We start from the raw sequence: 27,940 nt of genomic DNA, 5'->3' as shown, positions 1-27,940 counted from the left end.
CTTTGGGGCAATAAGTTATGTATCCACTCTTTCATAATTCAGGGAAAACGGAAATGGTTTTGCCTCTATTAAACATGTATGTAGCTTGACAACACTTAAATTAGGAAATAATGTCTCATTGTCTGCACCATATGTTTGTGATAAAGATCAAACTAATGTATATGGACCATATAAAAGTATCAAGTTCTGAAAAAATCTTATTTAGGAAAATGTGTGTTTTACATAGTATCATCTAAAACATGTGCTTAATTTAATTCCACCTTTCAGAATTTTCACCTAAGAACGCAACATCATAATGAAGAAAAAATAATGTCAGCATGAAGGAGAAAAAGGTATATGTTGAAGCAGTTATTTCTCTCTAGTCCTACTGATAAAAGTCTCATCATGAAGAAAATGGCTTACAATTACCTTAAACTTTTGGATAACATATGTCCTACATTTTGTGATTCATCCATGAGAGTTTTCTTTTTTCTTTTTAGGTTTGCATGACTCACATTTCCAGAACATCCATACAATATTAACTGCCTTTACAAAGTCCATGCTCTTAGTATGGACAGAAATGAGGTACGGACAATAGTTCTGGGTCAATAAATATAAAGTTGTCTTCCACCTAATGACTTTACTTACAATCACTCCCACCCATTAAAATATATGAAGGGAATGACTACAAAAAATCAGTTGGCTTGTTCATTTTTTAAAAAAAATCTATATTAAGTTAAAAATCAGGTGGTGATAATTGGATTCAAATAGTACGCTGTTAATTTTTTCACTTTGACCAGAAATCATTCTCAGTCAAATTTCTCATTCAGAAGCAAGACAAAGGAAACATAATCTAATGTGCAGTGTTGGAAACATGGACTGTGAAGACATACTTCCAATGAGGAAAGCAATTCCCCGAATAATTTGTTTCAGTCATTCTATTATGGACCCCAAGACAGTTAAGAACATGTCTGTCAAATGTCAACAATTATTTTTTCTTTTATCATTTTCTTTTTTTTATTTTTTATTTAAGAAAGGATTAATTAACAAAACCATAGGGTAGGAGGGGTACAACTCCACACAATTCCCACCACCCAATCTCCATATCCCACCCCCTCCCCTGATAGCTTTCCCATTCTCTATCCCTCTGGGAGCATGGACCCAGGGTCATTGTGGGTTGCAGAAGGTAGAAGATCTGGCTTCTGTAATTGCTTCCCCGCTGAACATGGGCGTAGACTGGTCAGTCCATACTCCCAGTCTGCCTCTCTCTTTCCCTAGTAGGGTGTGTCTCTGGAGAAGCTGAGCTCCAGGACACATTGGTGGGGTCTTCAATCCAGGGAAGCCTGGCCAGCATCCTGATGACATCTGGAACCTGGTGACTGAAAAGAGAGTTAACATACGAAGCCAAACAATTTGTTGAGCAATCATGGACCCAAAGCTTGGAATAGTGGAGAGGAAGTGTTAGGGAGGTACTCACTGCAAACTCTAGTGTACTTCTGCTTTCAGGTATATATTTTGCAGTAGTTTATGGATACGTGTGAACATATGCTCTCTCTCACAGAAACTGGTGTATATCTAGGTTTTGGGACTTTGTTAGAAAGTGAACCACCTGAGATGAAATTAGAGTATACTATGAAAGGAAAGGTCTCACCCGAGTAATGAAGCTGAAGGGTTGTCATTCCACACCTGAAGTCTCTGGACACAGTCTGAGCTGAAGCATGTTGAGGTGGCAATCGTTGCATTGGTTAGGTTGTGATCGGCAGATGCAATATTATTTGATATGGATTGGGAGAGGCATACGGGAAAGTGGGCCCTATCCAAGGGTTCCAGGACTGGGGGAAGTAGAGGCTCTATAGTGGAGATGTGAGGTACCTGCTGCCTTAGGGTTCAAAAAGATAATCGATAGTTAATGTTATAATCACATTATTTGTTAATTGGGTTAACTTTGAAAAGTCCTTTTGTTATGGTTTGCTGTACAGTATCCAGTATCTTTATATAGCTGTGCTATTGGATGCTTCTGATCTACTTGGTCTAGGCTTTTGAGAGAGTCTGCATATCAATTACACAGCCTATATATTAAAAATATTCAGTTTGTGTTTTGAAAAACTTTGAGACATACAATCTATTTTCCCCCTCTCTTATTAAATAACTAGTGATTTATATGTCTACATTTTGCTGGGAGTGTACATAAACACCATTCCCACCACCAAAAGACCCATCCCTCCCACCCACTCCCACCCTCCACTGGCCCAGGAAGCTGTATGTCTACCCCTCACCACAGGGTTTTTACTTTGGTGCCCTACTAACTTGGTCAATGCCGGGAGCCAAGGCCTTAGCTAAGACTCTCATATAGCCGGTGAGAGGACATTCCGATCATTGGAACTGAGATTACCATCTAGCTGTTTGGAAGGTTGCTCACCCACTTCCCTCCCCCACTACCTTAGCAGAACTTCCTCCTTGTTTGTGCATATATGGCGGTTGAAAAATAAAATTTTCAGAGCTTGATCAGATCTCATGGCTTGCTCTCATTTTTCATGTCTTTTGTCCCCTCCATTCTCTCGCCCCCTACCCTAGGTTTCCATCGATAACCCCGCAGGCCGGGGCACCTGGCACCCGATGTGGGACCTTTTTGGGTCTGGGGTCCGAGAGAACGTCGCTCCCCGATGGTTGACCAAGGAGCATAGGACCGCCACTTCAGAGAAGGAGTGAGTGAAGGTTCGCATAGGATCGCCGCTTTAGCCCAGAGTGAGTGAAGATCCGCTTGGTGATCGCCGCAGATTCGCCCGTCTGTGAGATTGATCCGTTTTGAGGTAAGAAAGAGCGATGCAATTATGGGACAAGCATTGAGTAAACATGATATAGTTTAAGGTATGGGAGTGTGATGCCTCCATTTCTGTTTCTTTTCCTCAAGATGGTTTTGGCAATTCTAGGTGTTTTCAGGTTCCAGATAAATGACTGTAGTGTTTGTTCTATTCTCTTAAAGAAGCTTGGTGGAACGTTGATGGGTATTGCATTAAATTTGTATATGGCTCTGGGGAGAATATTCATTTTGATGATATTTATTCTTCCAACCCATGAGCATGGGATATCTTTCCATTTCTTGGTATCAGTTTCTATTTCCTTGAGTAGCAACTCATAGTTTTCAGCATACAAGTCTTTCACTTCTTTGGTCAACTTTATTCCTAGGTATTTGATTGATTTTGCTGAAACAGTAAATGGGAGTGATTTCTGGATGTCTTCTTCAGATTTAGTGTTTGCATAAAGAAATGCCACTGATTTTTGTACATTGATTTTGTAGCCTGATACCTTGCTATATTGCCTTATAACTTCCAGTAATTTTCTGCTGGATTCTTTAGGTTTTTCTATGTATACTATCATATCATCTGCAAATAGTGAGAGCTTGACTTCTTCCCTTCCAATCTGTATCCCTTTGATTTCTTTCTCTTGCCTGATTGCTATGGCAAGAACTTCCAATACTATGTTGAAGAGTAACGGTGACAGTGGACAGCCCTGTCTAGTCCCCGATCTAAGGGGGAATGTTTTCAGCTTCTGTCCATTGAGTATGATGTTGGCTGTAGGTTTGCTATATATAGACTCCACTATCTTGAGGAATTTCCCATCTATTCCCATTTTTTGTAGAGTTTTGAGCATGAATGGGTGTTGGATTTTGTCAAAGGCTTTCTCTGCATCTATTGAGATAATCATGTGGTTTTGGCTTTCCTTTTATTGATGTGGTGAATGACATTGATTGACTTACGGATGCTGAACCAGCCTTGCATTCCTGGGATGAATCCCACTTGGTCATGATGAACAATCTTTTTGATATGTTGCTGTATCCGGTTGGCCAAGATCTTGTTTAATATTTTGGCATCTATGTTCATCAGAGATATTGGTCTGTAGTTTTCCTTTTTTGTGTGTCCCTATCAGCTTTTCGTATCAGGGTGATGTTGGCTTCACAGAAGGTGGAAGGGAGTATTCCTGCTTCTTCAATCTTATGGAAAAGCTTAAGAAGTATGGGTACTAACTGTTAACTGAAAGTTTTGTAGAATTTGTTTGTGAAGTTATCTGGTCCAGGACTTTTGTTGTTGGGGACCTTTTATCATTTTCTGTGGGGTTAGTGGTTTACAGAACAACTGTTGACACATGGGTCCAATTTCTCATCTCCCCATGATTAGTGTCAGCAGAGCACTGTCACCCTTAATTTATTTTTTTCACCATCATGCATACCCCCCATCCCACCCATTTTTACTTGAAAGTTCAAAGTGAAAAAAAAAAAAAAAAACCTAAGAGATGTTATGATTGCCAAGAATAGAAGCTATGGTAACCAGATGCTTAATTTGTTTGTAGAGATAATGTTCACAGTGTAGAACTTCCTACACCCCCAACCCTGCTCAAGTGAACCCATTAGATACCAGTTAAATGAGACCACTGAGGTGCCAGCATGTACAATATCAAACTGTAGCACTATACATCAAGTACCCATTCTCTCATGTATCCTAATTCTCTCCTCAACAATTTGTTCCACTTACTATTATTTTTCAACCACTGAAATATATGTTTTTATTTCTTAGAAGAATAATATTTGCACTTTTAATATTACAACAATATGTTCAGTTAAAAAGTTACCTTTAGAGTATTGTAGTCAAATATATCTATGTAAGTCCTATATGAAGCTATATGAAGTCTTGGATTCACAAGAACACACTGACAGAACTTTTTTTTTTTGCCTCCAGGGTTATGGCTGGGACTGAGTGCCTGCACTGCAAATCCACTGCTCCTGGTGGTCACTTTTTTCCATTGTTGTTGTTGCTGAACAGGATAAAGAGAAATTGAGAGAAGAGGAGAAGACAGAAAGGAGAAGAAAAATACACTTGCAGACCTGTTCCACTGTTTGGGAAGCAACCTTCCTGCAGGTGGGGAACCGGGGGCTATAACTGGGATCCTCATACTGGTCCTTGTACATCACAGTACATAAGCTTAACCCACTGTGCTACCGCCAGGCCCCTGACATTACTTTTTTATTTTTCTCTTTTATTGGCACCAGGGTTATCAGTGGGGGTCATTGCCTACATGACGCATCCACCACTCCTGGTGGCCACTTTGTTTTTCTAGATGGGACAGAAAGAGATTATTGAGAGTGAAGGAGAAGAGGGTGAAGGAGATACCTGCAGCCCTGCTTCACTACTTGTTTAGCTTCTCCACTACAGATGGAAACTGGGGACTTGCAATAGTTTTCTTGATCATTACTGTCCTGCATTTGAAATTGTAGTTTGTGTACTTTTTTGTGTCTACTGTATATGTCATTCAGAAATGATATTTAAGTGCCCTGTAGAGGTAGAACAGTAGGATTGAATCCAAAGACCTTCAAATTGATCTGTTTGTCTTACCTGAACAATCTAGATTTCTCTCCTACTTCCTGACCCTGACTTCAAATATGTGGCCAATCACCAATCTTAAATTTGTCCACTGACTGAACACAGAGCTCACATGTTTAGGATTTGGCATCTTCAGCTCTGAAAGCTCATGTATATCAGATCTCTAGGTTTCACATATGAGTGAAACTATTCAGTAATTGTTAATTGTTTCTCATCTCTACTTTTTTTTTTTTGCTAATCATAATCACCCCCAGTTCTATCCATTTTGTCCCAAAAGACACAATTATCATCTTTTTTTGATTGCAGAGTCTTATGGAATATGTATCCAATAACTTTTTTATCTGGTCATCTTTTGATGGGCATTTAGGCTTCTTCTATTCTTTGGGAATTATAGATAATATAGCTATGAACATAACAATGCATATGTTCTGTTGGGCATTAAGCCAGCTCCCCTTGCTCCACCCTGCATTCCTGATACTATGGCCTATCTACATAATCATTGTTTTGCCTGAAAGATGCCCACTCATTCCATTCCTTTGACCTATCTTCTTTCTACCTTGAGACCCTCCCCGCCTGCAGGGTAACATTAATCCCACTAGTTAAAACCCACGCAACAGTTGCTAAGGAAGTTTCTACCCTCTCAGCTCACTTTTGCCTTTCTCCATCCCCTTTCCTAGCCATTTCCATTTCCGACTTGCCACTTCCAGTTCTATCCTATAAAAGCACTGTATCTCTGATCAATAGACATTGCATTACTTCGCACCACGTGTTTGGTTCCTGGATAATCTCCCTCATGTCGCTGAGTGAGTAGCAGCCCAGGCTGACTCTGGTCCAGTTCTCTCCAACCCAGAGAGTACACACCTGGGAAGAGGCACCCCCATGTTAGTCCTGCAATGTTCCTTCAAACTAATGTTTCAGTATAAAGGTGCTTTTTAAAAAAGATTTATGTTCCTATAAAAATGAGGTTAGCGCATTAATTGTTCATGTATGGTGTTGAAGATCAAACCCGAGGCTTCAAGGATGGAAGGCCTGTTCTCTGCATAATATGTCACCTTTCCAACCACTTTGAAAAATAAAATAAATGTATTTATTTATTTAATTATTTAATTTACGAGAGAAAATGTGGAAACATTTCTTAGGAAAAAAAAAGAACTGACTTTCATTGGATACTGTTTACTAGAGACCTCACTGTTAGTCTTGTCACTGCAAAACCAGCTGACCTTACAGAAATACTGAATTCACCTGGAAGACTTAGGTAGAGAGCTAACTATGACTAAGAGTGACTCAGTCTACTAGACCCAGGAGAGAGATTTATGACCTTCCAGAAAATGTCTTTCCTCTTAGAAAAGAGGAAAAGACATCTTAGAAAGAGAGATTAAAGGAAAATTTTTCTGTGAATATCTGTCCACCCTTTTTTTTGTACATAAAACCTATACTCAAAATTCCATAAGTAACTAAAATAATTACTGCTCCCCAGTATACCTCTGTGTCCTGTTTATTTAGCTCATGTTCTCACACTAGTTTGTTCCATTCCTATTTTGGCATTGATCTGCTTTATAACATTAGTTTATGTGCATTCATTCCTTCTAGCTTCTGAGAAATAGTTGGACAAAGACTGTGTCTCATTTATCTTTATGTGCCCAGGTTTTTTTTATATAGTGATGTGCAACTGTAGACATTTACTATGTGCTTGGTGAATGGACAAATGCTTTGCATCTAAAGTCTTTAGCAGACTGGATGCTTGGATTCCTAGCCAGAGAAGGGATTTAACTACAGAACCCCAATGCTGGCTCTGGAAAAAGAATAAATGAATCCATTTCTGCTTAGTATGTCAATGATTTCTAGATGAGAATGTCACTCCTACCTGAGTAATGAGAAAAGATTGGGTAATCAACTACAATAAAAACATTTCTGAAGTCTGTCATAAAGCTTAGTTGTAAGGCTACCAGGTGAACTCAGTTATGACCAGTGACAGTTCCCTTCGGCAGAGTGTGACAAAAGGAAGGAGCTATTCTAAAAGCATTTTTGAAGAAAGCAGTTAAAATTTTAACATATTCTTCAGAGTGAAGGGTAGGCCTATGGGAGCTTCCAACACAGAAGAAGCTATATTTACTCACTGTCTTTCTCACTATTTCCCATGGTGTGCACAAGAAAAAGATTTGGGGCAGAGCAAAGAACAGTTCCTGATAATAGTATATCACTTCTGAGAGAGTAGGGGGAATATGCATTTGCCCTTGTGAGGTAGAGGCAGGAAAATACTCCAGTACAGTATTCTTATCATGGGGAAATAAGGGAGTAAATTTCTACTGCCCAGGAGTCTCAGAGATCTTACACTGGTGGGCAGTGGTACACCTGGCTAAAGTGCACAAATTATAATATGCAGGGAGCTGGGATTCCAACCCCTGCTCCACACAGGCAAGGGAGAAGCTTCATGAACTGTGAAGCAAGTACTATGGCTGTCTCTCTATCTCTCTCCCTTTCTGTCTCTCCTTCTTCTCTTAGTTTCTCCCTGTCTTAGCAAATCAAGAAGAAAAGGGGGTGGCTGCCAGGAGTGGTGGATTCATCATGCAGGTACCAAACATGAGTAATAACCTTGGTGGCAAAAAAAGAAAAAGAGAGAGAGAGAGAAGGAAAGAAAGAGAAAACACAGGTGATACACTCTTTTACATCAATCTATCAGTCTTAGAAATATGTTTATGGACACAACTGCTGGGAGTACTGTGAGAACCAGGTGAGCATTGTGAGGTTTTTCCCATTGAAAAATGGGGAACTGAGGAAACGAATCTCCCTGTCAGACTCTTTCTTGCTGAGGTTGAGCTTGAGAGAGGTGTGGACCTCAGTTTTTTGCTTCCCTGTCAGTTACTCCCTGTCTCCAGAGACCCTGCATTTTTCTGCCTCCAGGGGCTTGGTATTCCTTAAAACATTAAGCCAGCTCCCCTGCCTCACCCTGCATTCCTTGATACAATGGCCTGCTCTTTTATTATCTACATATCAATGTTCTGCTTTGTCTAACAAATGACTTAAGGTCTCCTCCCTATTTCCCCACCCATTCTGCTCATTTGATATATTCTTTTCCTACCCTCAAGACTCTCTCTGCCAGCAGGATATTATTAATCCTACCAGTTAAACCCCTAGCAACAGTTGCTAAGGAAGTTCCTACCTTTCCCAGCCCCCTTTTACCTTTCTCTGCCCCTTTCCTAACCATGTATGGTATTGTCAAGCCACTTCTGTTTCCAACTTGCCACTTCCATTTTCCGGCCTTGAAAAGCAGGAGCGCCATGTGTGCTTAACCCGCTGTGCTACCGCCTGACTCTGGGGTGCTCAGATGAACAAAGATTTGAACTGCCTTGCCACCACCAACTTGGTTCCTGGGTCATCTCTCTTGGGTAGCTAGCCCAGCACACAACTCCAATGGCAAAGGAAATACAATTAAGCAAATAGTTAAAATAAACAAATGGGCTAGTGAATTATTGTACCAAAGCCTCCCCCAACAACAACAACAAAAAAAAACAGAAAGAAAAATACCTTGGGAAGGAGAGCAGAGAAAGGTTTGAGAGGGCCGGGGCTGGGAGTAGGGGGTGGGGAGGTGGTCCTGGTACATGATGATAGACCTAATCTGAAACTGAGTGTGCTCTGCAGACACCTATCATACTGAGATAAGAAATTGTACCTAGGAGTCAGGCAGTAGTGCAGTGGGTTAAGCACACATGGCACAAAGCGCAGGGACTGGAGCAAGGATTCTGGTTTGAGCTTCTGGCTCCCTACCTGCAGGGGAGTCACTTCACAGGCAGTGAAGCAGGTCTGCAAGTGTCTATCTTTCTCACCCCCTCTCTGTCTTCCCCTCCTCTCTCCATTTCTCTCTGTCCTATCTAACAAGGACAGCAATAACAACAACAATAACAAGAGCAACAAAAGGAAATAAATAAATAAATAACATTTAAAAAATTGTACCGACAACTGTACTATAAACCATTACCCCCCAAAAAAAAAACTTTCAAAGAACTAATGCTGATTCTCCTCAGACTCTTCCAGAAGATTAAAGACGGGCAGTTACTCCCAAATAAGATCTAAGAAGCTGACATCACTCTGATCCCCAAAGCAAGAGAGAATTCTTAAAAAAAAAAATGGGTGGGGAATCACATCAAATCACTACTGCACAATGAAAGAAAATCACACACACACACACACACACACACACACACACATATATCACTTGATGACAAAAAAAACTTAGACATCATTTGTCTGATGAGGGCTAATATTCAAAATATTCAAATAAATTATAACATTAGCTATAAGCATAAACAAGCTGATTTTAAAATGGGTAAAGAATCTTAGTGAATCTTAGTAGACATACAGATGGCCAATAGACACATGGAAAAATGCTTATTAGTAAATGTAAGTCAAAACAATAAGATACTACCTCAAACCTCTGAGAAATGCCTGTTATCCAAAAGACAAAGAGAAGGGAACACATATATACTAATGGGAATGTAAACTGTGTCCTTCATCATGAAGAAAGCTAAGAAGATTCCTTAGAGAAAGTCCACACAATTCAATGACTCTACTTCATTTGGACATTTTGCCAAAATACATAAAGCTACCAACTCAAAGAGTTCCACTCTGATGTTCATTGCAGTATTTTCCACAATAACAAATAATTGGAAATAACTTGTTCCCATCAAGAGATGAACGGGTAAAGAACCGAAGTAGTCAGGTGGTGGTGTACCCAGTTGAGTGCACAAGGACTTGGGTTCGAGCCCCTGCACCTCATCTGCTTCATGTCAGTTTCATGACAGTAAAGTACATATGTAGGTGTCTCTTTTTCTCTCTCCCTTTTGTTTCCCTCTCCTCTCTCAGTTTCTCTCTGTCCTATCTAATAAAAAAGGGGGGGCCAGGTGGGGGTGCATCAGTTAGATGAACACATTACCATGTTCAAGGAACCGGTACCCCATCCCCACCTGCCAAGGTGGAGCTTCACAAGTGATGAAGTGGAGTTGCAGGTGTTTGTCTGACTCTCTCTTCTATTTCTCCCTCTCCCTCTCAATTTTTCTCTGTCTCTATCAAATAAAATAAGGATAAATAAAATAATTTTAGAAAACAAGAAAAAGAAGTGGTAGCATAGTATAAATACACAATGCAATATCACTCAGATATCAGAAAGATATATAATGTAAATCTTGTCATTTTCAGGAATATGAGTAAATCCAGAGGATATTATACTTAGTAAAATAAAGGGAAAAAGCCAAATACCATATAATTCCACTCATATGGGTGGTATATGGAGAAACAAATAATCAACCCAAATAAAGTAAAAAGAAACTTTTGGAATATAAAACCAAATTACAAGAAGGGAAGGAGAGAAGAGGATAAGGAAAGAGTGACAATTGTATTGTCAGGATGAAATTAGGCTTTCAGTGGTGAACTTCCTGTGATATAGATGTTAATTTATTAATGTTTAACAATGCATACCTGACACATACATGCAAAGCTATGTTAGCCCAACTAATAAACATAAAATAGAGATCAGGCACAGAGAGCTGCTGAGTTGTCTGCACAAATCTAGTTTCACTGCTGCCAGTATTGATAAAAATCTTATCTCTTCACAGGGGCTCACTGCCTCAGTGCTGCATGTTCCCTCCTTCACATGGGCCCATGGTCAGAAGCTTGTTACAAGGGAGTCTGAGAAGAATACTTTTAATTGGGAGCAGCGTGGCTTTACTGGTCCTGCAGTTCTAATAGGCATTCTAGTTGGTATTTAGGAGGGATCTTGTAGATAGGTCAAAATTATTGCAAAAACCAGTCTGGGGGTTGGGTGGCGGTGCACTTGGATTCAAGACCCTGGTCTCCACCTGCAGAGAGGGAAGCTTTATGAGGAGTGAAACAATGCTGCAGGTCTCTCTCTCTCTCTCTCTCTCTCTCTCACCCTCCCTCTCTCAATTTATCTTTGTCTCAATCCAAAATAAATAACTAATAGTATTAAAAATTAAAAAGAAAAATCCAGTCCTTAATGCCTACTGTACTTTCCACTCAGCAAGATATCATATCCTCTGTTTCCTTCTTAGTGCCAGAAGACTCAGAAGAATATACTCATGACTGATTTTTATTTACCTACTCTCCCCATTCACTTGTAAGTACAACTCATACAAGGACCCGGCTTTTACTTCCTCATTATAAGTTGCAATATTTAGCATATAGCTAAACCCTGGTAAATGTTATTGAGTTAATTATCAAACCCTTCCATAATGTAATAAAAATAGGAACAAAAATGATGATCTTTTCCATGGAAAGAAAAATTTTAAAAGACACCTACAAATACAAATGCAACACTGGTGTTGAATGTTCCCAGATTCCTCAGCAGATAGTACAACAAAGAGACTAAAACTGTGTGCCTATTAATTAGTTTTACAAGCATTGATTTTGAATGAGGAACTAGTAAAATTCATAGGTCCCTTCTCCTCCACAGGGAAGTAAAAAGAAAATATTCAAAACATCCCAAACTTTTCTGCAGGTAGGAAAATGCATGTCAGTGGTGGGTCACTTCCCTAGAAGTGCAGGCCATCATCAGCTAGAACCATGTTTGGAAGTGCTTGGACAGCCTGCAGTTACTGCTCCTGGTATTTCTAGTAGGTGTTTACAAGAGTTTTGGAACCTGTGCCAGCTCGCCTTTCAAACAGATTCACTGGCAAAGAAAGGGGAAAAACTCCAAGGTTTTAGGGTGCTTTTCTTTTTTTCATTCTCTTTCTACAGCTAAAAGAAGGCTAAAAGCCTAAGAAAGGATCCGGTCATTGAATAGTAGCCAGAAAGGGAGATTAACAAGAATTGAAGGTATGTGAGTTTCAGAAAGCTGGGGGTTTTCCTGGGGTTTAGTCTGAGAACAACTTAATGTTCCATCTGCACATTTGACTTGCTGGTTCTGTGGGCATCACCTACCTACCACCAAACTCAGGGGGCCCCACTTGCCTTCCTTTTTCTTTCACCAGGAAGAAAATGAACATCAAGGTCAATTACAATCAAAGGCTTCACTGAGGTTACTACTTAAGCCTACTCCAGAAGAACAAAGAGGAGGACTCCTATGTTCTTCTTTCTTTTTATTATTCAATTAGTAATTTCATATTGATTCACAAAAGTATGAGACACATGGGGTATAATCATTAGACTATCTCCCCATCTTGCTAGTAAACCTGTTTTAAAAAGATACTGGGCTCATCAGTTTCTCACAAACTCATAATCTGCTCCCCCCACCATTATCCTGAGAAACAGAGATTTGGGGTTTGTTTTGTTTTGTTTGTTTGTTTGTTCAGCTCTTGCTTGTGATGTTGTTGTTAGGATTGAACCTGGGATCTCTATACTTCAGAAACGAAAATCTGCCAAGAGGCAGAGCATTTTTTTAAAAAAATAAATTTTAACATCATGCACATCCAAGTTAATCCAACATTTTCAATTATTTTCAGTAGTGATCTGAAAATGTCTGTAAAAGGGAAGAGCAACTGGTCAACCTCAGCTTGTTTCTTTTGAAAGCTGCCAGGTTTGTACTAACAAAAGGAGCAGCACTTAGTTCATAACTGACCTCTTCACAAAGCCTTGCAGACTGTGCTTAGACTAGAAGATACCCAAGAAGCAAAAAAGGGGAAACTCAAAAAAGTGACTAGTATACACTCTGAGGGAATCCAACTCAACTTACCTATAGTCAAAGTTTTTGCATTTTCTAAATAACATAAAGGCATGGTGACTAAAGTAAAGAAAATAGTCCTTACCTAAACAGGCAAAAGCCCAACAACAAAAACAAAACAAACAAAAGACACTCTCATTCCTATTAATAAATTTCATTTGACTCTTAGATATCTGTAGACATACATACTATATACACACTGATTTCAGTCCCCTTGCTGTAATACTGTGGTACTTGACTCTAGCTCCCCAGTTTTAGAGGTAAGAAACAAATACTTCTTTTTATTATATATTTTATTTATTTATTTTCCCTTTTGTTGCCTTGTTATTTTTATTGTTGTTGTAGTTATTATTGATGTCCTCACTGTTAGATAGGACAGAAAGAAATGAAGAGAGGAGGGGAAGACAGAGATGGAGAGAGAAAGACACCTGCAGACCTGCTTCACCACCTGTGAAGCGACTCCTCTGCAGGTGGGAAGCTGCGGGCTCAAACCGGTATCCTTTCTCCAGTCCTTGCACTTCGCGCAACGTGCACTTAACCCGCTGCACTACTGCCTGACTCCCAAGAAACAAATACTTCTTAAAATGTATGATAGGACTTTGAAAATAATGTCTGTTTTTCCTATTTAACACCTAAATATCTACCCATTTCTGTTGCTGCTATTAAATTTAATTTGCTATAAAGCACATACGATATTAAGAACTGTTATGGTTGTATATAGCAACTTCTGATAATTAATTTTAAGTGTACAATTACTTTGAAGATCTCTGCTGTTCTTGCTTTTAAGGAGCAGGTATGTTTTTGCACATATTCAGTGCTTTCTAGGCTATTAGTACATGCTAGGACATTTGCTTTTTTGATTTTTCTTTCCATGGAAAAGATCATCATTTTTGTTCCTATTTTTATTACATTATGGAAGGGTTTGATAGTTAACTCAATAACATTTACCAGGGTTTAGCTATATGCTAAATATTGCAACTTATAATGAGGAAGTAAAAGCCGGGTCCTTGTATGAGTTGTACTTACAAGTGAATGGGGAGAGTAGGTAAATAAAAATCAGTCATGAGTATATTCTTCTGAGTCTTCTGGCACTAAGAAGGAAACAGAGGATATGATATCTTGCTGAGTGGAAAGTACAGTAGGCATTAAGGACTGGATTTTTCTTTTTAATTTTTAATACTATTAGTTATTTATTTTGGATTGAGACAAAGATAAATTGAGAGAGGGAGGGTGAGAGAGAGAGAGAGAGACCTGCAGCATTGTTTCACTCCTTATAAAGCTTCCCTCTCTGCAGGTGGAGACCAGGGTCTTGAATCCAAGTGCACCACCACCCAACCCCCAGACTGGTTTTTGCAATAATTTTGACCTATCTACAAGATCCCTCCTAAATACCAGCTAGAATGCCTGCTAGAACTGCAGGAGCAGTAAAGCCACGCTGCTCCCAATTAAAAGTATTCTTCTCAGACTCCCTTGTAACAAGCTTCTGACCATGGGCCCATGTGAAGGAGGGAACATGCAGCACTGAGGCAGTGAGCCCCTGTGAAGAGATAAGATTTTTATCAATACTGGCAGCAGTGAAACTAGATTTGTGCAGACAACTCAGCAGCTCTCTGTGCCTGATCTCTATTTTATGTTTATTAGTTGGGCTAACATAGCTTTGCATGTATGTGTCAGGTATGCATTGTTAAACATTAATAAATTAACATCTATATCACAGGAAGTTCACCACTGAAAGCCTAATTTCATCCTGACAATACAATTGTCACTCTTTCCTTATCCTCTTCTCTCCTTCCCTTCTTGTAATTTGGTTTTATATTCTAAAAGTTTCTTTTTGTTTTATTCAGGTTGATTATTTGTTTCTCCATATACCACCCATATGAGTGGAATCATATTTGTCTAGGTAGAGATGAGCAGCAGTCTTAACTTCATAACTATTTTTTATTTACATCTATAGACTACTTTCCAAAGAATTAAGACTAGTATGTTTCTCGTGTTTATCTGTTCTCGTGTTTATCTGTTCTCGTGTTTACCCTCCAACTACATTAATAATTCAGTTTTGTTTTTATAAACCTACTACTCAGATTCAAACTTTATCTGCAAGCTAAATTCAATGCAATTCTGCCTTTTTAAATTTTATTTTTATTTAATTTATTTTGGATAGAGACAGAGAGAAGTTAAGAGGGAAGGGGGAGAGAGAGAGAGAGAGAGAGGGTGAGGGAGAGAGAGAGAGACTTGCAACACTATTTCACCACTTATGAAGCTCTGCCCCTGAAGGCAGGGGTCTGGGCTTTGAACCCTTGTCCTTATGCGCTGTATGCATGCGCTCAACCAGATGCGTCAACCAGATGTGCCACAAGCTGGCCCCAATTCTGCCTTTTCAACAAATCTCCCTCTCTTGATCTACTTTGGTGAATATGAATAAAAATGCATTCAGCCAGAAATAAGTGTGGAAAACAAAATGGGAAACAGGAGCTGTTACAATGGCACAGCAGGGAACCAACTTCTTCTTCTAGCTTTTGCCCTTCTTCTGTAGCCAGTCAACAGCGTCAGGTAAAGTTTCGAGACCTCCTTTGAATCTGGAGAGGTGGCAGTCGTTGACTATGTGGGTCATAGTCTGTCTGTAGCTGCAGGGGCACCAACTGAAGAGCAACAGCAAGGAAAGATCAGGAGGAAGAATTAACTGGAAAAACAGAAACTTATATAAGGACCCTAAATATAGTTACCATCAAAGTACTATCAAAAAATAAAGACAAGTAAATAGAATGAGAGGGCAAGAGTGAGTGGGAAGGAAAACAAAAAACAAAATGTTAAATATCTATTGGTCAAGAGAACTAGTTGCTTAGTTTTTAATTAGTTCACTGAGCAAGCACTTCTTTTTTGTAGGATAAGCTTTGTAGGGGGCTGTGCAGAGAGATGAAATCCTAGGTAAAGAAGCAGGGAATAGGAATAAACTGGTCCTGGTCAAGAATTATAAACTATTTAAATTGTGAAAACAACTCTAGTATAATTTGATATAATCGCTTATTACATACTGGAGAAAACTGAGGAAAAGCTGCACTCTTTTAGGCAAAATATAGGTAAGAGATAAGAAAAACAGAGGTTGATATTACAAGGAAGTCTGGGAAATAGTGGGTAGAAGAATCTTCCATAAAGCAGAGAAGTTGATTCTCTGTAGAACTTGACTTAGGGAGAAGCTGAGATGAATTTGACACAAGCCTAGCACACCAGACTTAAAGATGGTCTTACATATGTAACACAAGATGGTCTTACATATGTAACAGCATTGCCCGATGTGGTGGGAACCACTTAAACCAGGGTTGCACACATGGAAAGGCAATGTAAGATCCAAGTGAGCTATTTTGCCAGCTCAGTCTCATGTGCTTTACAGTTGCACCAGAACAACCAATAGGCAAGTCATCCCCCACTGTGTGTCAGTCAGCATGTCAAGGTATGCTGCAGGTCCAGACAAAGAAAGTAAGTAGACAGAAACCAGGAAAGATGGTACAGCCAACCCAAGTGTCTGATTATTCAAATCACTGAATAGGCTATTTCATTACTTAATTTGGAAAGTGAAATCTAATTTTTGTGGGTGTTTAGAATGACAACTTAATGAGAAACTTTGATCTATTTGCACCCTCTAGTGTTTTATCTTGAGATGACATGCTCTAACTGCAAAGTGAATGAGGGACAAAATGAGATTAGCAGCCTCTGTTGCGTAACCATGTGAAGTGCTGCAAAACAGAGTTAATGCATTCCTAGCACCTACTGAATCAGCTCTGTGGTCTCCAAGGGCTCCCTAAACCTATGGTGAGGAAGAAATTAGGATCCAGTTGCTGACTTGGAGGTTTGTATTTAGGACACAGCTGTAGGTCCCAGTGCAAATAAACATAGGAGAATAAACATAGTCACAAATGTTAAAGTCTACAAGCTGACTTTAACATAGGTTTATCTGACAAAAACATAATGAATTATAAAAGTTTACGTGCCATTTTAGAAAGAAGGAAAGGGGTGGATGGAAAAAAATGCAGGGAGAGAGAGGGTGATGAAAGATTGGAGGAAGAAGAAAAGACAGAAGGAAGAAGGAAAAGAAAAGGTATCGTCATACCTATATAACTATATTCTGTAAGAAGAAATGCATTAAATATGTCATTTGGATATTGATTACCCAAATACATTACATGTAAAATGAAATACACGGTCTTGAATCCATTTAACTATAAATAAACACAATCATAAAGTGGGGGGCAGGTGGTGGTACATTCAGGTAAGCATACAAGTTATAATGCACAGGATGCAGGTTCAAGTCCCTGGCTTCACCTGCAGGGGGAAAGCTTCACAAGTGGTGAATCAGTGCTGCAGGTCTCTCTCTCACTCCCTCTCTATCACCCCATTCACTCTCAGTATCTATCAAATAAATAAATATTAATATTTAAAAATAATAAAATGTGCTAAATAGGAAAGTTAAGTAAAATGGCACTGTATCACTGAAAGAAACTCATAATAGTAAAGTCTATTGATTGAATATTTATAATCTATGAGATCTATACATGCACTGATTCATTTAATCTTCATAATGGAGCTTTAAGGAAAGTAAACTGAGACTACTCAAGGTCAAAGATAGACCACTAAGTGGAAGAACTGATACTCACCTCCATCTTTCTGATCATGTAATTCTGCTTTTCATTGCTTTGGGGAGCTACCTCTAAATTTACAACCAACTATGAATCTAGAAACTTAGCGTTCTTATTGTTTGTGACCTGTATTCTATCCCCTATAATTCATTTTCTTTAGAATAGCTTAAACCTTTATCCAGATATAACCATTTGATGTAAAAAAAAAAAAAACAAACTAAAAGAAAGGAAAAGAGAAGAAAATAAAGGAAAAGAAAAAGAAAAGTAAAGAAAGGAAAATACAGCTAAGCTGAAATAATCTTTTAAAACTGGAACTAGACTTGTCAGGCAAAGGAAGAGAAATACAACTGCATATAGCATTTTGAAATACCAAGAATCTTGCTATCTCTGGGAATGTCTGCACAATGAATCCTGACGAGCTTTTATTTCCCCTTTTTAGTTCTTTTTCTCCTTTCTTTTCTCTCTTGCTCTCTTTTTTCTCCTTTTTCTTCCTTTTCTTTCTTTCTTTTTTTTTTTTTTTTTTATTAAGATGAGGGGAAAGGGAGAGAAAGGGAGAAAGAAGCAAAGATATCTGAAGCACTGCTCCACCACTCATAAAGCTTTCCTTCCTGCAGATTGGGACTTGGACCTTGAACCCTGTTCCACATGCATGGCCAAGGTGTAACAATGCCTTGCCTTCATTTTTTGTTTTGTTTTAGCATAGTTATCTAGTGCATGCAAAGTCAGTATCTCACTGTGAGTTTGATTTCCATTTTTCTTTCTCTTTGTTTTACCGCAACACTGATCAGTCCTGGCTTCTGATGGTGTGGGGGATTAAATCTAGAGTCTCAGGTATGAGAGTCTCTTTGCATAACTCTTATGCTGTCTACCCCCCCCCACCCTGATTTCTATTTTTTCAATGATGTAATATCTTGAATATATTTTTTAAATATTTTGTTATTTATTTATTCCCTTTTTTTGCCCTTGTTGTTTTATTGTTGTAGTTATTGTTGTTATTGATGTTGTTGTTGTTAGATAGGACAGAGAGAAATGGAGAGAGGAGAGGAAGACGGGAGGAGAGAAAGACAGACACCTGCACACCTGCTTCACCGCTTGTGAAGCAACGCCCCTGCAGGTGGGGAGCCAGGGGCTCGAACCGGGATCCTTATGCGGGTCCTTGCGCTTTGCGGCACATGTGTTTAACCCCCTGCGCTACTTCCCGACTCCGTCTTGAATATATTTTAATATGTTTATTGACCCTTTGCATATTTTCTTTTCTTCTTCCTCTTTTTTTTTTTCCTTTTTTGGTAAAACAGAGAGAAATTGAGAGAGGAATGGAGTGGGGATCCACCCCGGCAAGTGGGACACTGGTCTAAATTTTCGGTTTTTCAAGATCAGAAAAGAAAACACAAGTAGAACCTGAACTGGAATTGACGTATTATACCAAAGTAAAAGACTCTGGGGTGGGTGGGTGAGTAGAACACAGATCCAAGAAGGATGACAGAGGACCTAGTGGGGGTTGTATTGTTATATGGACAACTGGGAAATGTTATGCATGTACAAAACTATTGTATTTACTGTTAAATATAAAACATTAATTCCCCAATAAAGAATTTTTTAACTTGGTTTGTTATAAGTGCTACAAGTTTTATTACTATAACTTTCTAATAAGTTTTGAAAGCTGTATGTGAGTCCTCTGATTTGTGTGGCTATTGGGGTTTTGAGACTGTATATGAATTTTAGGTAGGTTTTTCTATTCTGTTTCTTACAAGATATATCATTAGGATTTTGGCAGGAGTGCATTGAAACTATAGCTCAGTGGTCCGGGAGGTGGCGTAGTTGATAAAGCATTGGACTCTCAAGCATGAGGTCTTGAGTTCAATCCCCGGCAGCACATGTACCAGAGTGATGTCTGGTTCTTTCTCTCTCTCCTCCTATCTTTCTCACTAATAAATAAATAAAAATCTTTAAAAAAAAAAAAAAAGAAACTATAACTCAAATTAGGGTAGTAATGTTTTAGCCATATTAAGTTTTTCACTCCATAAATATGGGGTATTTTTTCATTTGCTCATGTTTTCTTTAATTTTAAGCAAACATATCACAATTTTCAGTGCACAACTCTTTGAGTTTCTTGTTTAAGTTAACTTCTAAGCATTTTACTCTTTCTGATATTGTTATAAATGAAAAGCTTTCTTAGTCACAGTTTAAATTGTCTGTTGTAAATGTAAAGCAACAGTTGGCTTTGGTGGTATTTGTTTTTGGTAAATGAGATGTTATGGATTTGTCATTGTTTTATAATACTATTTGAATTTCAGGAGTGGAGTGTCACATCTCTGTGTATAACCTTCATTGCATCCTCTACCAAAGTTCTAATGTCATTCCCATTATCAGATTGATTTCCTTTCCCATTTTTCTCACTCCAGTTCCTACCCCTCTGGTTGCCATCATATTTTCGTGAGATCTGTTATTTTATTGTGTTTTGACTGTTTGCCTTCATTCATTCTATTCCACTAACATGTTGCTATTCTACTTAAATATTTACTCTCTCACTTAATTCACTTACCATCATATCAAATTACATTTACGTTGTCGTCAAAGGTAAAATTTCATTTTCTAAGTTCATCTGTTTTATTTATTTTTTTAATTTTTATTTATAAAAAAGGAAACATTGACTAAACCATAGGATAAGAGGGGTACAACTCCACACAATTCCCACCATCAGACCTCCGTATCCCATCCCCTCCCCTGATAGCTTTCCTATTCTTTATCCCTCTGGGAGTATGGACCCAGGGTAATTATGGGTGCAGAAGGTGGAAGGTCTGGATTCTCTAATTGCTTCCCCACTGAACATGGGCATTGACAGGTCAATCCATAATCCCAGCCTGTCTCTCTCTTTCCCTAGTGGGGCAAGGATCTGAAGAGGAAGAGCTCTAGGACACTTGGTGGAATTGTCTGTCCAGGGAAGTCTGGTCAGCATCTTGCTAGCATCTGGAACCTGGTGGTTGAAAAGAGAGTTAATGAAAAAAGCAAAACAAATTGTTGACCAACCATAGACCTAAGGGCTGGAATAGTGCAGATGAAGAGTTAGGTGTCCTCCATTTTGCAGATAGCTAGTAGGTATATTTTAGTTATATTCCAAAGTACCTGTGGCTATACTAGTTTGTTTTTTTTCCCTGAGCCTGACATCTGATATGCAGGTGGATCCAAGTTATTGTCTGGGGAGATGATGCCATGGCTAGAAAAAGGACCAGAAAGCTGAATCAGGGAAGAGAATAGCTCCCTAATATTGGATGTGATCTGGGGCCCATATTCAGCTTAAGAGACTATGTGACCTCTGCATCCCTGTAGATCTGAGCTCACATTCTGTGGTCATGAGTAGGAACATTCCAAGCTGCCCCAACATCGACCCATTTTACTCAGGTGTAGCATGGAGTATGTTGTTCATCTTCCCTTCAGAGGATGGGAAGCATTCTCTACCATTGTTGATGCAAGTTGAGGGAATGGTCCTATGGGGACCCACAAAGGGGTCTATTGTGTTGTTCCTGATAGAGATGATAGGTAACAATGGAGACAGTGATTTATTTGAGGTCTAGGCCCATCTAAAAACCCCTTCTGTTTCATTTGGTTTAAATCCCCCCTGCTTAACACTGCATTCTATTTACATAACCACTGTATTCTATTTACATAACCTCTGTTAACAAGCACCACCCTCCCTCCAGGGCATTGGTGGTTCAGTGGTAGAATTCTTGCCTGCCCCGCCCCCTCTCCTTGTCATACCCTGATTTTCACCAGTCACTTTTCTCTCCACCCTCTCTGCGTCGCATCCTGTTCCCACCCTACTGGGCTAGTATATTTATAAGGACAAGATTGTTTGTAGTTTTTAGTTTAGCTTATATTCCTCCATGAGGATAATTTCTGGAACCATCCGTTACACCCCGGTTCCATGGCTGCCAGTTCTTAGCAACATCACCCTGCCAGATATTCGTTGGGATGCGCCATCATCTAAGTTCATTTCCCATGTGTCTACGCTCAACCGGACCTGCCAATATACACGGATATCTTCGCCCACACTGTTCAACGCTTGACGTCTTGTCACCCAATCTGGTCCCCTACGCCTACACTGAACTTCTCTGTTCCAGACTCTTGGAAACAGAGTTGGCAGTCAGCTGAGGTAAAGAACAAACACCTCATCACAGACCCCTGCGAGCATCAACCCGGCTTTGACCTAGCACGTTATGATTGGGCCCTCCTCAATCGCTATTGAACAGGCCATGGCCGGTGCACTGCTATGTTCCATCGCTGGGGAGCCACAGACGACCCGAACTGCCCCTGTGGCTCCAGACAGACTATGACCCACATAGTCAACGACTGCCACCTCTCCAGATTCAAAGGAGGTCTCGAAAATTTATATCAGGCTCAACCTGACACTGTTGACTGGCTACGAAAGAAGGGCAAATGCTAGAAGTAGAAGAAGAAGTTTAGCTTAGCTTGGTATAGATTGCACTGCGTCCTGCATGAATAAAGAGATACTGCGTACAACCAAGCCATGAGTCCCGGGTCGTCTGTTACCTGCCCGTGAAGCCAGCCTGGCGAAAACAACACCATCATGTCTGTTTGGAAATCTCAGCACTCCCTGACTAGGGCCCCAGCTGATGGGGTGGCCTGATAGTGACTAAAGAGTCATCATTAAAGTATGCCAGTCTCTTGCCCTTATTCAGCTTTTGCAGTCCTTGCTTTGCTAAGGTTAGCTTTGGAGTGAGTGAGTGAGAGAACTGTAATAGGAAGTAGGTGAGGAATGTATCTGAGTCTAAGTAGACACTATTTCATTATGAACTTGGTACTGAGTCACTACAGACTATTGTGTATTTTTGCTTTCAGGTATATATTTTGCCCTAATTTATGGATACATGTGAACACATGCTCTATCTCAAGGGACCTGGTCTATATCTGTTTTGGGACTTTGTTATGAAGTGAACCACCTGGAATGGAATTAGAGAATCCTATGAAAGGAAAGGTCTCACCCGAGTAGTGAGGGTGAAGGGTTGACATTCCATGCCTGACATCTCTGGACACAGTCTGAAGTGAAGCTTGCTGAGGTGGTACTCCTGGCGTTGATTAGGTTGGAATCAGCAGATGCAATATCATTTGGTATGAATTGAGAGAAGCATGCAGGAAAGTGAGCCCACCCTAGAGTTTCCTGGACTGGGGAACTATAGGTTCTATAGAGGAAGCAGGAGGTTCCTGCTGTCTTAGGAAAAGGTCCTAGTTTCAATCCCCAGTACCACCATAAACCAGAGACGAAAGTGATATGGTTTTTTAAAAAATGAAAAGTGATCTTAAATTTTTAATACATTTCTAATAATGACTTGTTCTTTGAAATGCTGACTCTCTTAAAAGCTTAAACTAAGGAGAACAGATGCAACTGGTGGCATTACTTTATAAGACACAGCTATACATAAATCATGTCAAAGGACATAAATCGTATTAATGTCATGTATGATAAAGCAAATTCTAACAATGGGATTTTCAAAGTTAACCCAATTGCCAAATAATTTGATTATAGCAATAACTATCTATCGCCTACTTAAATTCTACCTAAGACAGCAAGAACCTCCCACTCCCTCTATAAAGCCTGGAGGTCCTGGAACCTCTAGTGGGGCTCACTTTCCTGCATGCTTCTCTCAATTCATACCAAATGATACTGCATCTACTGATCCCAACCTAATCAATGCAATGAGTACCACCTTGGCATGCCTCACTTCGGATAGTGTTCAGAGACATCAGGCATGGAATGCCAACCCTTCAGCTTCATTACTCAGGTGATGTCGTTTTCGACGGGTTAGGTTGTTTTCGCCGGGCTGGCTTCACGGGCAGGTAACAGACGACCAGGGACTCATAGTTGAGCTGTAGGCAGTATCTCTTTATTCATGCAGGACGCAGCACAATCTAAGACGAGCTAAGCTAAACTCAAGGTAAAGTACTCTAAAACTCACAATGCTGTCTTTATATATACTTGCCAAGTAGGGTGGAAACAGGGTGTGACATAGAGAGGGTGGAGAGAAAAGTGACTGGTGACAATCAGAGTGTGACAAGGAGAGGATCAGGGTGTGACAAGGAGGGGGGGGTGGAGCAAAAACATATCATGAAACAGTGGGGATTGAACCAATGCCCTGGAGGGAGGTGCTTGTTAACAGCAGTTATATAAATAGAATGAAGTGGTTATGTAAATAGAATAGTGTTAAGCAGGGGGGATTTAAACCAAATGAAACAGAAAGGGTCTCATGCATACCAACAAGGTGAGACCTTTCCTTTCACATAAGATTCTCTGATTCGATTCCAGGTGGTTCACTTCCTACCAAAGTCCCAAAATCTAGGTATAGACCAGGTCCTGGAGCTCTGCTTCCCCAGAGCCCTTCCCCACTAGGGAAAGGGGGAGACAGGCTGGGAGTATGGGTCGACCAGTCAACGTCCATGTTCAGCGGGGAAGCAATTAGAGAATCCAGACCTTCCACCTTCTGCATCCCACAATGACTTTGGGTCCAAATTCCCAGAGGGATAAAGAATAGGAAAGGTGTCAGTTGAGGTGATGGGATACGGAGTTCTGGTGGTGGGAATTGTGTGGAGTTGTACCCCTCTTATCCTATGGTTTAATCAATGTTTCCTTTTTATAAATAAAAAATTTAAAAAAAACTAGGACCTTTTATGCCTCAGACATGAAAGTCTGTTGCACAAATCATTGTGCTATTTCACCCAGTCACAGACATCTTTCTCTCTCTTTCTTACTTCTATCTGTCCTTTCTTCATTCTTTCCTTCCTTCCTTCCTTCTTTTTTCTTTCTTTCTCCCTTCCTTTCTTTCACACTCCCTTCCTTTCTTTTACAACTTTTTTTATCCGGTCATCCATAAGGTATTTGTTTTTATGTCTTTCCTATTGTGAATGAGACTTCTGTGAACATAGCAGTACATGTGCATATTTCTTTTTGAATTAGTGTGTTCATAATCTTTGGATAAATACCTAAGGGTGGTGTTGCTGGATACCATGGTATTTCTGTTTCAGGGTTTTGTGGTGGTGGTGGTTTTGTGTGTTCTTTTTTCCCCAGAGTACCCCAGAGTACTACTCAGCTCTGATTCATGGAAGTGCTGGGGATTGAACTTGTGACCTTTCAAGCCTCAAACATAGAAGTCTTTTTGCATAACCATTATGCTACCTCTTCCAACCCATTGTTTTCAGATTTTTGTTTGTTTATTTGGTTTTGTTTTGTTTTCAGTTTTTAAGGTAGCATTGTACTATTTTCTATAGAGACTATACAGTCAACATTTCCACCAACAGTGCACACTCCCTTTGCTCCACACCCTCATCAACACTTGCTGTTTCATGTCTTTTTGACAATAGCCATTCTAATAGGGTATATTTCCCTAAAGATTAGTGATGTTGATTGATTGGGGATTTTTTTGTTTTGTTTTGTTTTGTTTGTTGTTGTTTTTTTATTTAAGAAAGGATTAATTAACAAAACCATAAGGTAGGAGGGGTACAACTCCACACAATTCCCACCACCAAATCTCCATAACCCACCCCCTCCCCTGATAGCTTTCCCATTCTCTATCCCTCTGGGAGCATGGACCCAGGGTCATTGAGGGTTGCAGAAGGTAGAAGGTCTGGCTTCTGTAATTGCTTCCCCGCTGAACATGGGCGTTGACTGGTCAGTCCATACTCCCAGTCTGCCTCTCTCTTTCCCTAGTAGGGTGTGTCTCTGGGGAAGCTGAGCTCCAGGACACATTGGTGGGGTCTTCAATCCAGGGGCCTGGCCAGCATCCTGGTGGCATCTGGAACCTGGTGATTGAAAAGAGAGTTAACATACGAGGCCAAACAAATTGTTGAGCAATCATGGGCCCAAAGCTTGGAATAGTGGAGAGGAAGTGTTAGGGAGGTACTCACTGCAAACTCTAGTGTACTTCTGCTTTCAGGTATATATTTTGCAGTAGTTTAAGGTTACGTGTGAACATAAGCTCTCTCTCACAGAAACTGGTGTATATCTAGGTTATGGGACTTTGTTAGAAAGTGAACCACCGGCCTTGCTTCCCCATTGCCCTGGAATCACCACTCAACTATTTTTCACCTGAGTCTTTATTTTAAGCATTGCTTTTGGGAGAATTCTATTCTAAAACACAGCGCTTGGGACAGTTGGAGCCTCGGATTAGTCCACTTAGGAGTCCTTAGAGCAGTGGTGATGGTGGTGTGTGGGGCCTGACAGCCTGATCTGATAAAATTTATGTAGTTCAGCCCAGGAGATAGCATTGGGAATAAAGCACTGAACTCTCAAGTGCAAAGTACTGAGTGATCTCCAGCATCCTATGTACCAAAATGATGCCCTGGTTCCTTCCTCCTCTTTAATTTTTATTTATTTATTTATTTATTTTTCATTTCCCTTTTGTTGCCCTTGTTTTTTATTGTTGTGGTTATTATTGTTGTTATTGATGTCATCGTTGTTGGATAGGACAGAGAGAAATGGAGAGAGGAGGGGAAGACAGAGAGGGGGAGAGAAAGCTAGACACCTCTAGACCTGCTTCAGTGCTTGTGAAGCGACTCCCATGAAGGTGGGGAGCCAGCGGCTGGAACTAGGATCCTTATGCCAGTCCTTGTGCTTTGCGCCACCTGCATGCACTTAACCCGCTGTGCAACTCCCCCTCCTCCTCTTCTTTTTTTTTTTTTTTTCTCCTCCAGGGTTATTGCTTGGCTCCGTGCCTGCACCATGAATCCACCGCTCCTGGAGGCCATTTTTTTCCCCCTTTTGTTGCCCTTGTTGTAGCTTCGTTGTGGTTATTATTATTGCCCTTGTTGACGCATTTCGTTGTTGGATAGGACAGAGAGAAATGGAGAGAGGAGGGGAAGACAGAGAAGGGGAGAGAAAGATAGACACCTGCAGACCTGCTTCACCGCCTGTGAAGCGACTCCCCTGCAAGTGGGGAGCCAGGGGCTCGAACCGGGATCCTTAAGCTGGTCCCTGCGCTTTACGCCACATGGCTTAACCCACTGCGCCACCGCCCGACCCCCCCCTCCTCCTCCCCCCTCCTCCTCTTCTTAATCTCTCTGTGTCTGTCTCTGTCTCTCTCATAAATAAATCTATTTTTTTCAATGAAAATAAGGGTGAGGAAGACAACATAATGGTTATGCAAAAGACTTTAATGTCTGAGGCAGCAAAGATCCCAATTCAATCCCCAGCACCATCATAAGCAGAGCTGAACAGTGGCCTGGCCCTCTCTCCCTCCCTCCCTCCCTCCCTTCCTTCCTTCTTTCCTTCCTTCCTTTCTCTCACTAAAATAAAATAAAACAAATTTTATGAAGTAATTATGATAAAAAAAATAAAGAAAATAAAAAAAAAAGAAAGTGAACCACCTGAGATGAAATTAGAGTGTACTAGAAAAGGAAAGGTCTCACCCGAGTAATGAAGCTGAAGGGTTGTCATTCCACACGTGAAGTCTCTGGACACAGTCTGAAGTGAAGCATGTTGAGGTGGCAATTGTTGCGTTGGTTAGGTTGTGATCGGCAGATGCAATATTATTTGATATGGATTGGGAGAGGCATACGGGAAAGTGGGCCCTATCCAAGGGTTCCAGGACTGGGGGACTTAGAGGCTCTATAGTGGAGATGTGAGGTTCCTGCTGTCTTAGGGTTCAAAAAGACAATGGATAGTTAATGTTATCATCACATTATTTGGTAATTGGGTTAACTTTGAAAAGTCCTTTTGTTAGGGTTTGCTGTACAGTACCCAGTATCTTGTATATAGCTGTGCTATTGGATGCTTCTAATCTATTTGGTCTAGGCTTTTGAGAGAGTCCGCATATCAAATACACAGCCTATATATTTAAAAGATTCAGTTTGTGTTTTGAAAAACTTTGAGACATACAATTGATTTCCCCCTCTCATATTAATTAACTAGTGATTTATATGTCTACATTTTGCTAGGAGTGTACATAAACACCATTCCCACCACCCAAAGACTGTGACCCATCCCTCCCACCCACTCCCACCCCCCACTGGCCCAGGAAGCTCTATGTCTACCCCTCACCACAGGGTTTTTACTTTGGTGCCCTACTTACAATTTGATCAAGTCCTGCTTTTAGTTTCCCTTTCAGATCTTCTTCCTCAACTTCTATTGATGAGTGGGATCATCCCATACTCATCTTTATCTTTCTGACTCAGTTCACTTAACATAATTCCTTCTAGCTCTGTCCAAGATGGGTCAGAGAAGGTGGGTTCATTGTTCTTGATAGCTGCATAGTATTCCATTGTGTATATATACCACA

The 27,940-nt window shown here is 40.2% G+C and overlaps 1 protein-coding gene across 1 annotated transcript in view; it reads left to right on the top strand.

Moving 5' to 3' along the window:
- The window catches only part of TLR3 (toll like receptor 3), a 58,511-nt gene that overhangs the window by 8,553 nt on the left and 22,018 nt on the right, over nucleotides 1–27,940 (top strand). The window contains exon 2 of the mRNA XM_016185815.2: nucleotides 480–564. Coding sequence (XP_016041301.1) covers nucleotides 550–564 — 15 coding nt within the window. The 5' untranslated portion in view covers nucleotides 480–549. The remainder of the gene's footprint in view (nucleotides 1–479; nucleotides 565–27,940) is intronic.

Source organism: Erinaceus europaeus, chromosome 2, assembly GCF_950295315.1.
Source record: "Erinaceus europaeus chromosome 2, mEriEur2.1, whole genome shotgun sequence".
Lineage (NCBI taxonomy): Eukaryota > Metazoa > Chordata > Mammalia > Eulipotyphla > Erinaceidae > Erinaceus > Erinaceus europaeus.
The sequence above is the reverse complement of the archived record's forward strand: the minus strand, read 5'-3'. Positions and strand labels throughout refer to the sequence as shown.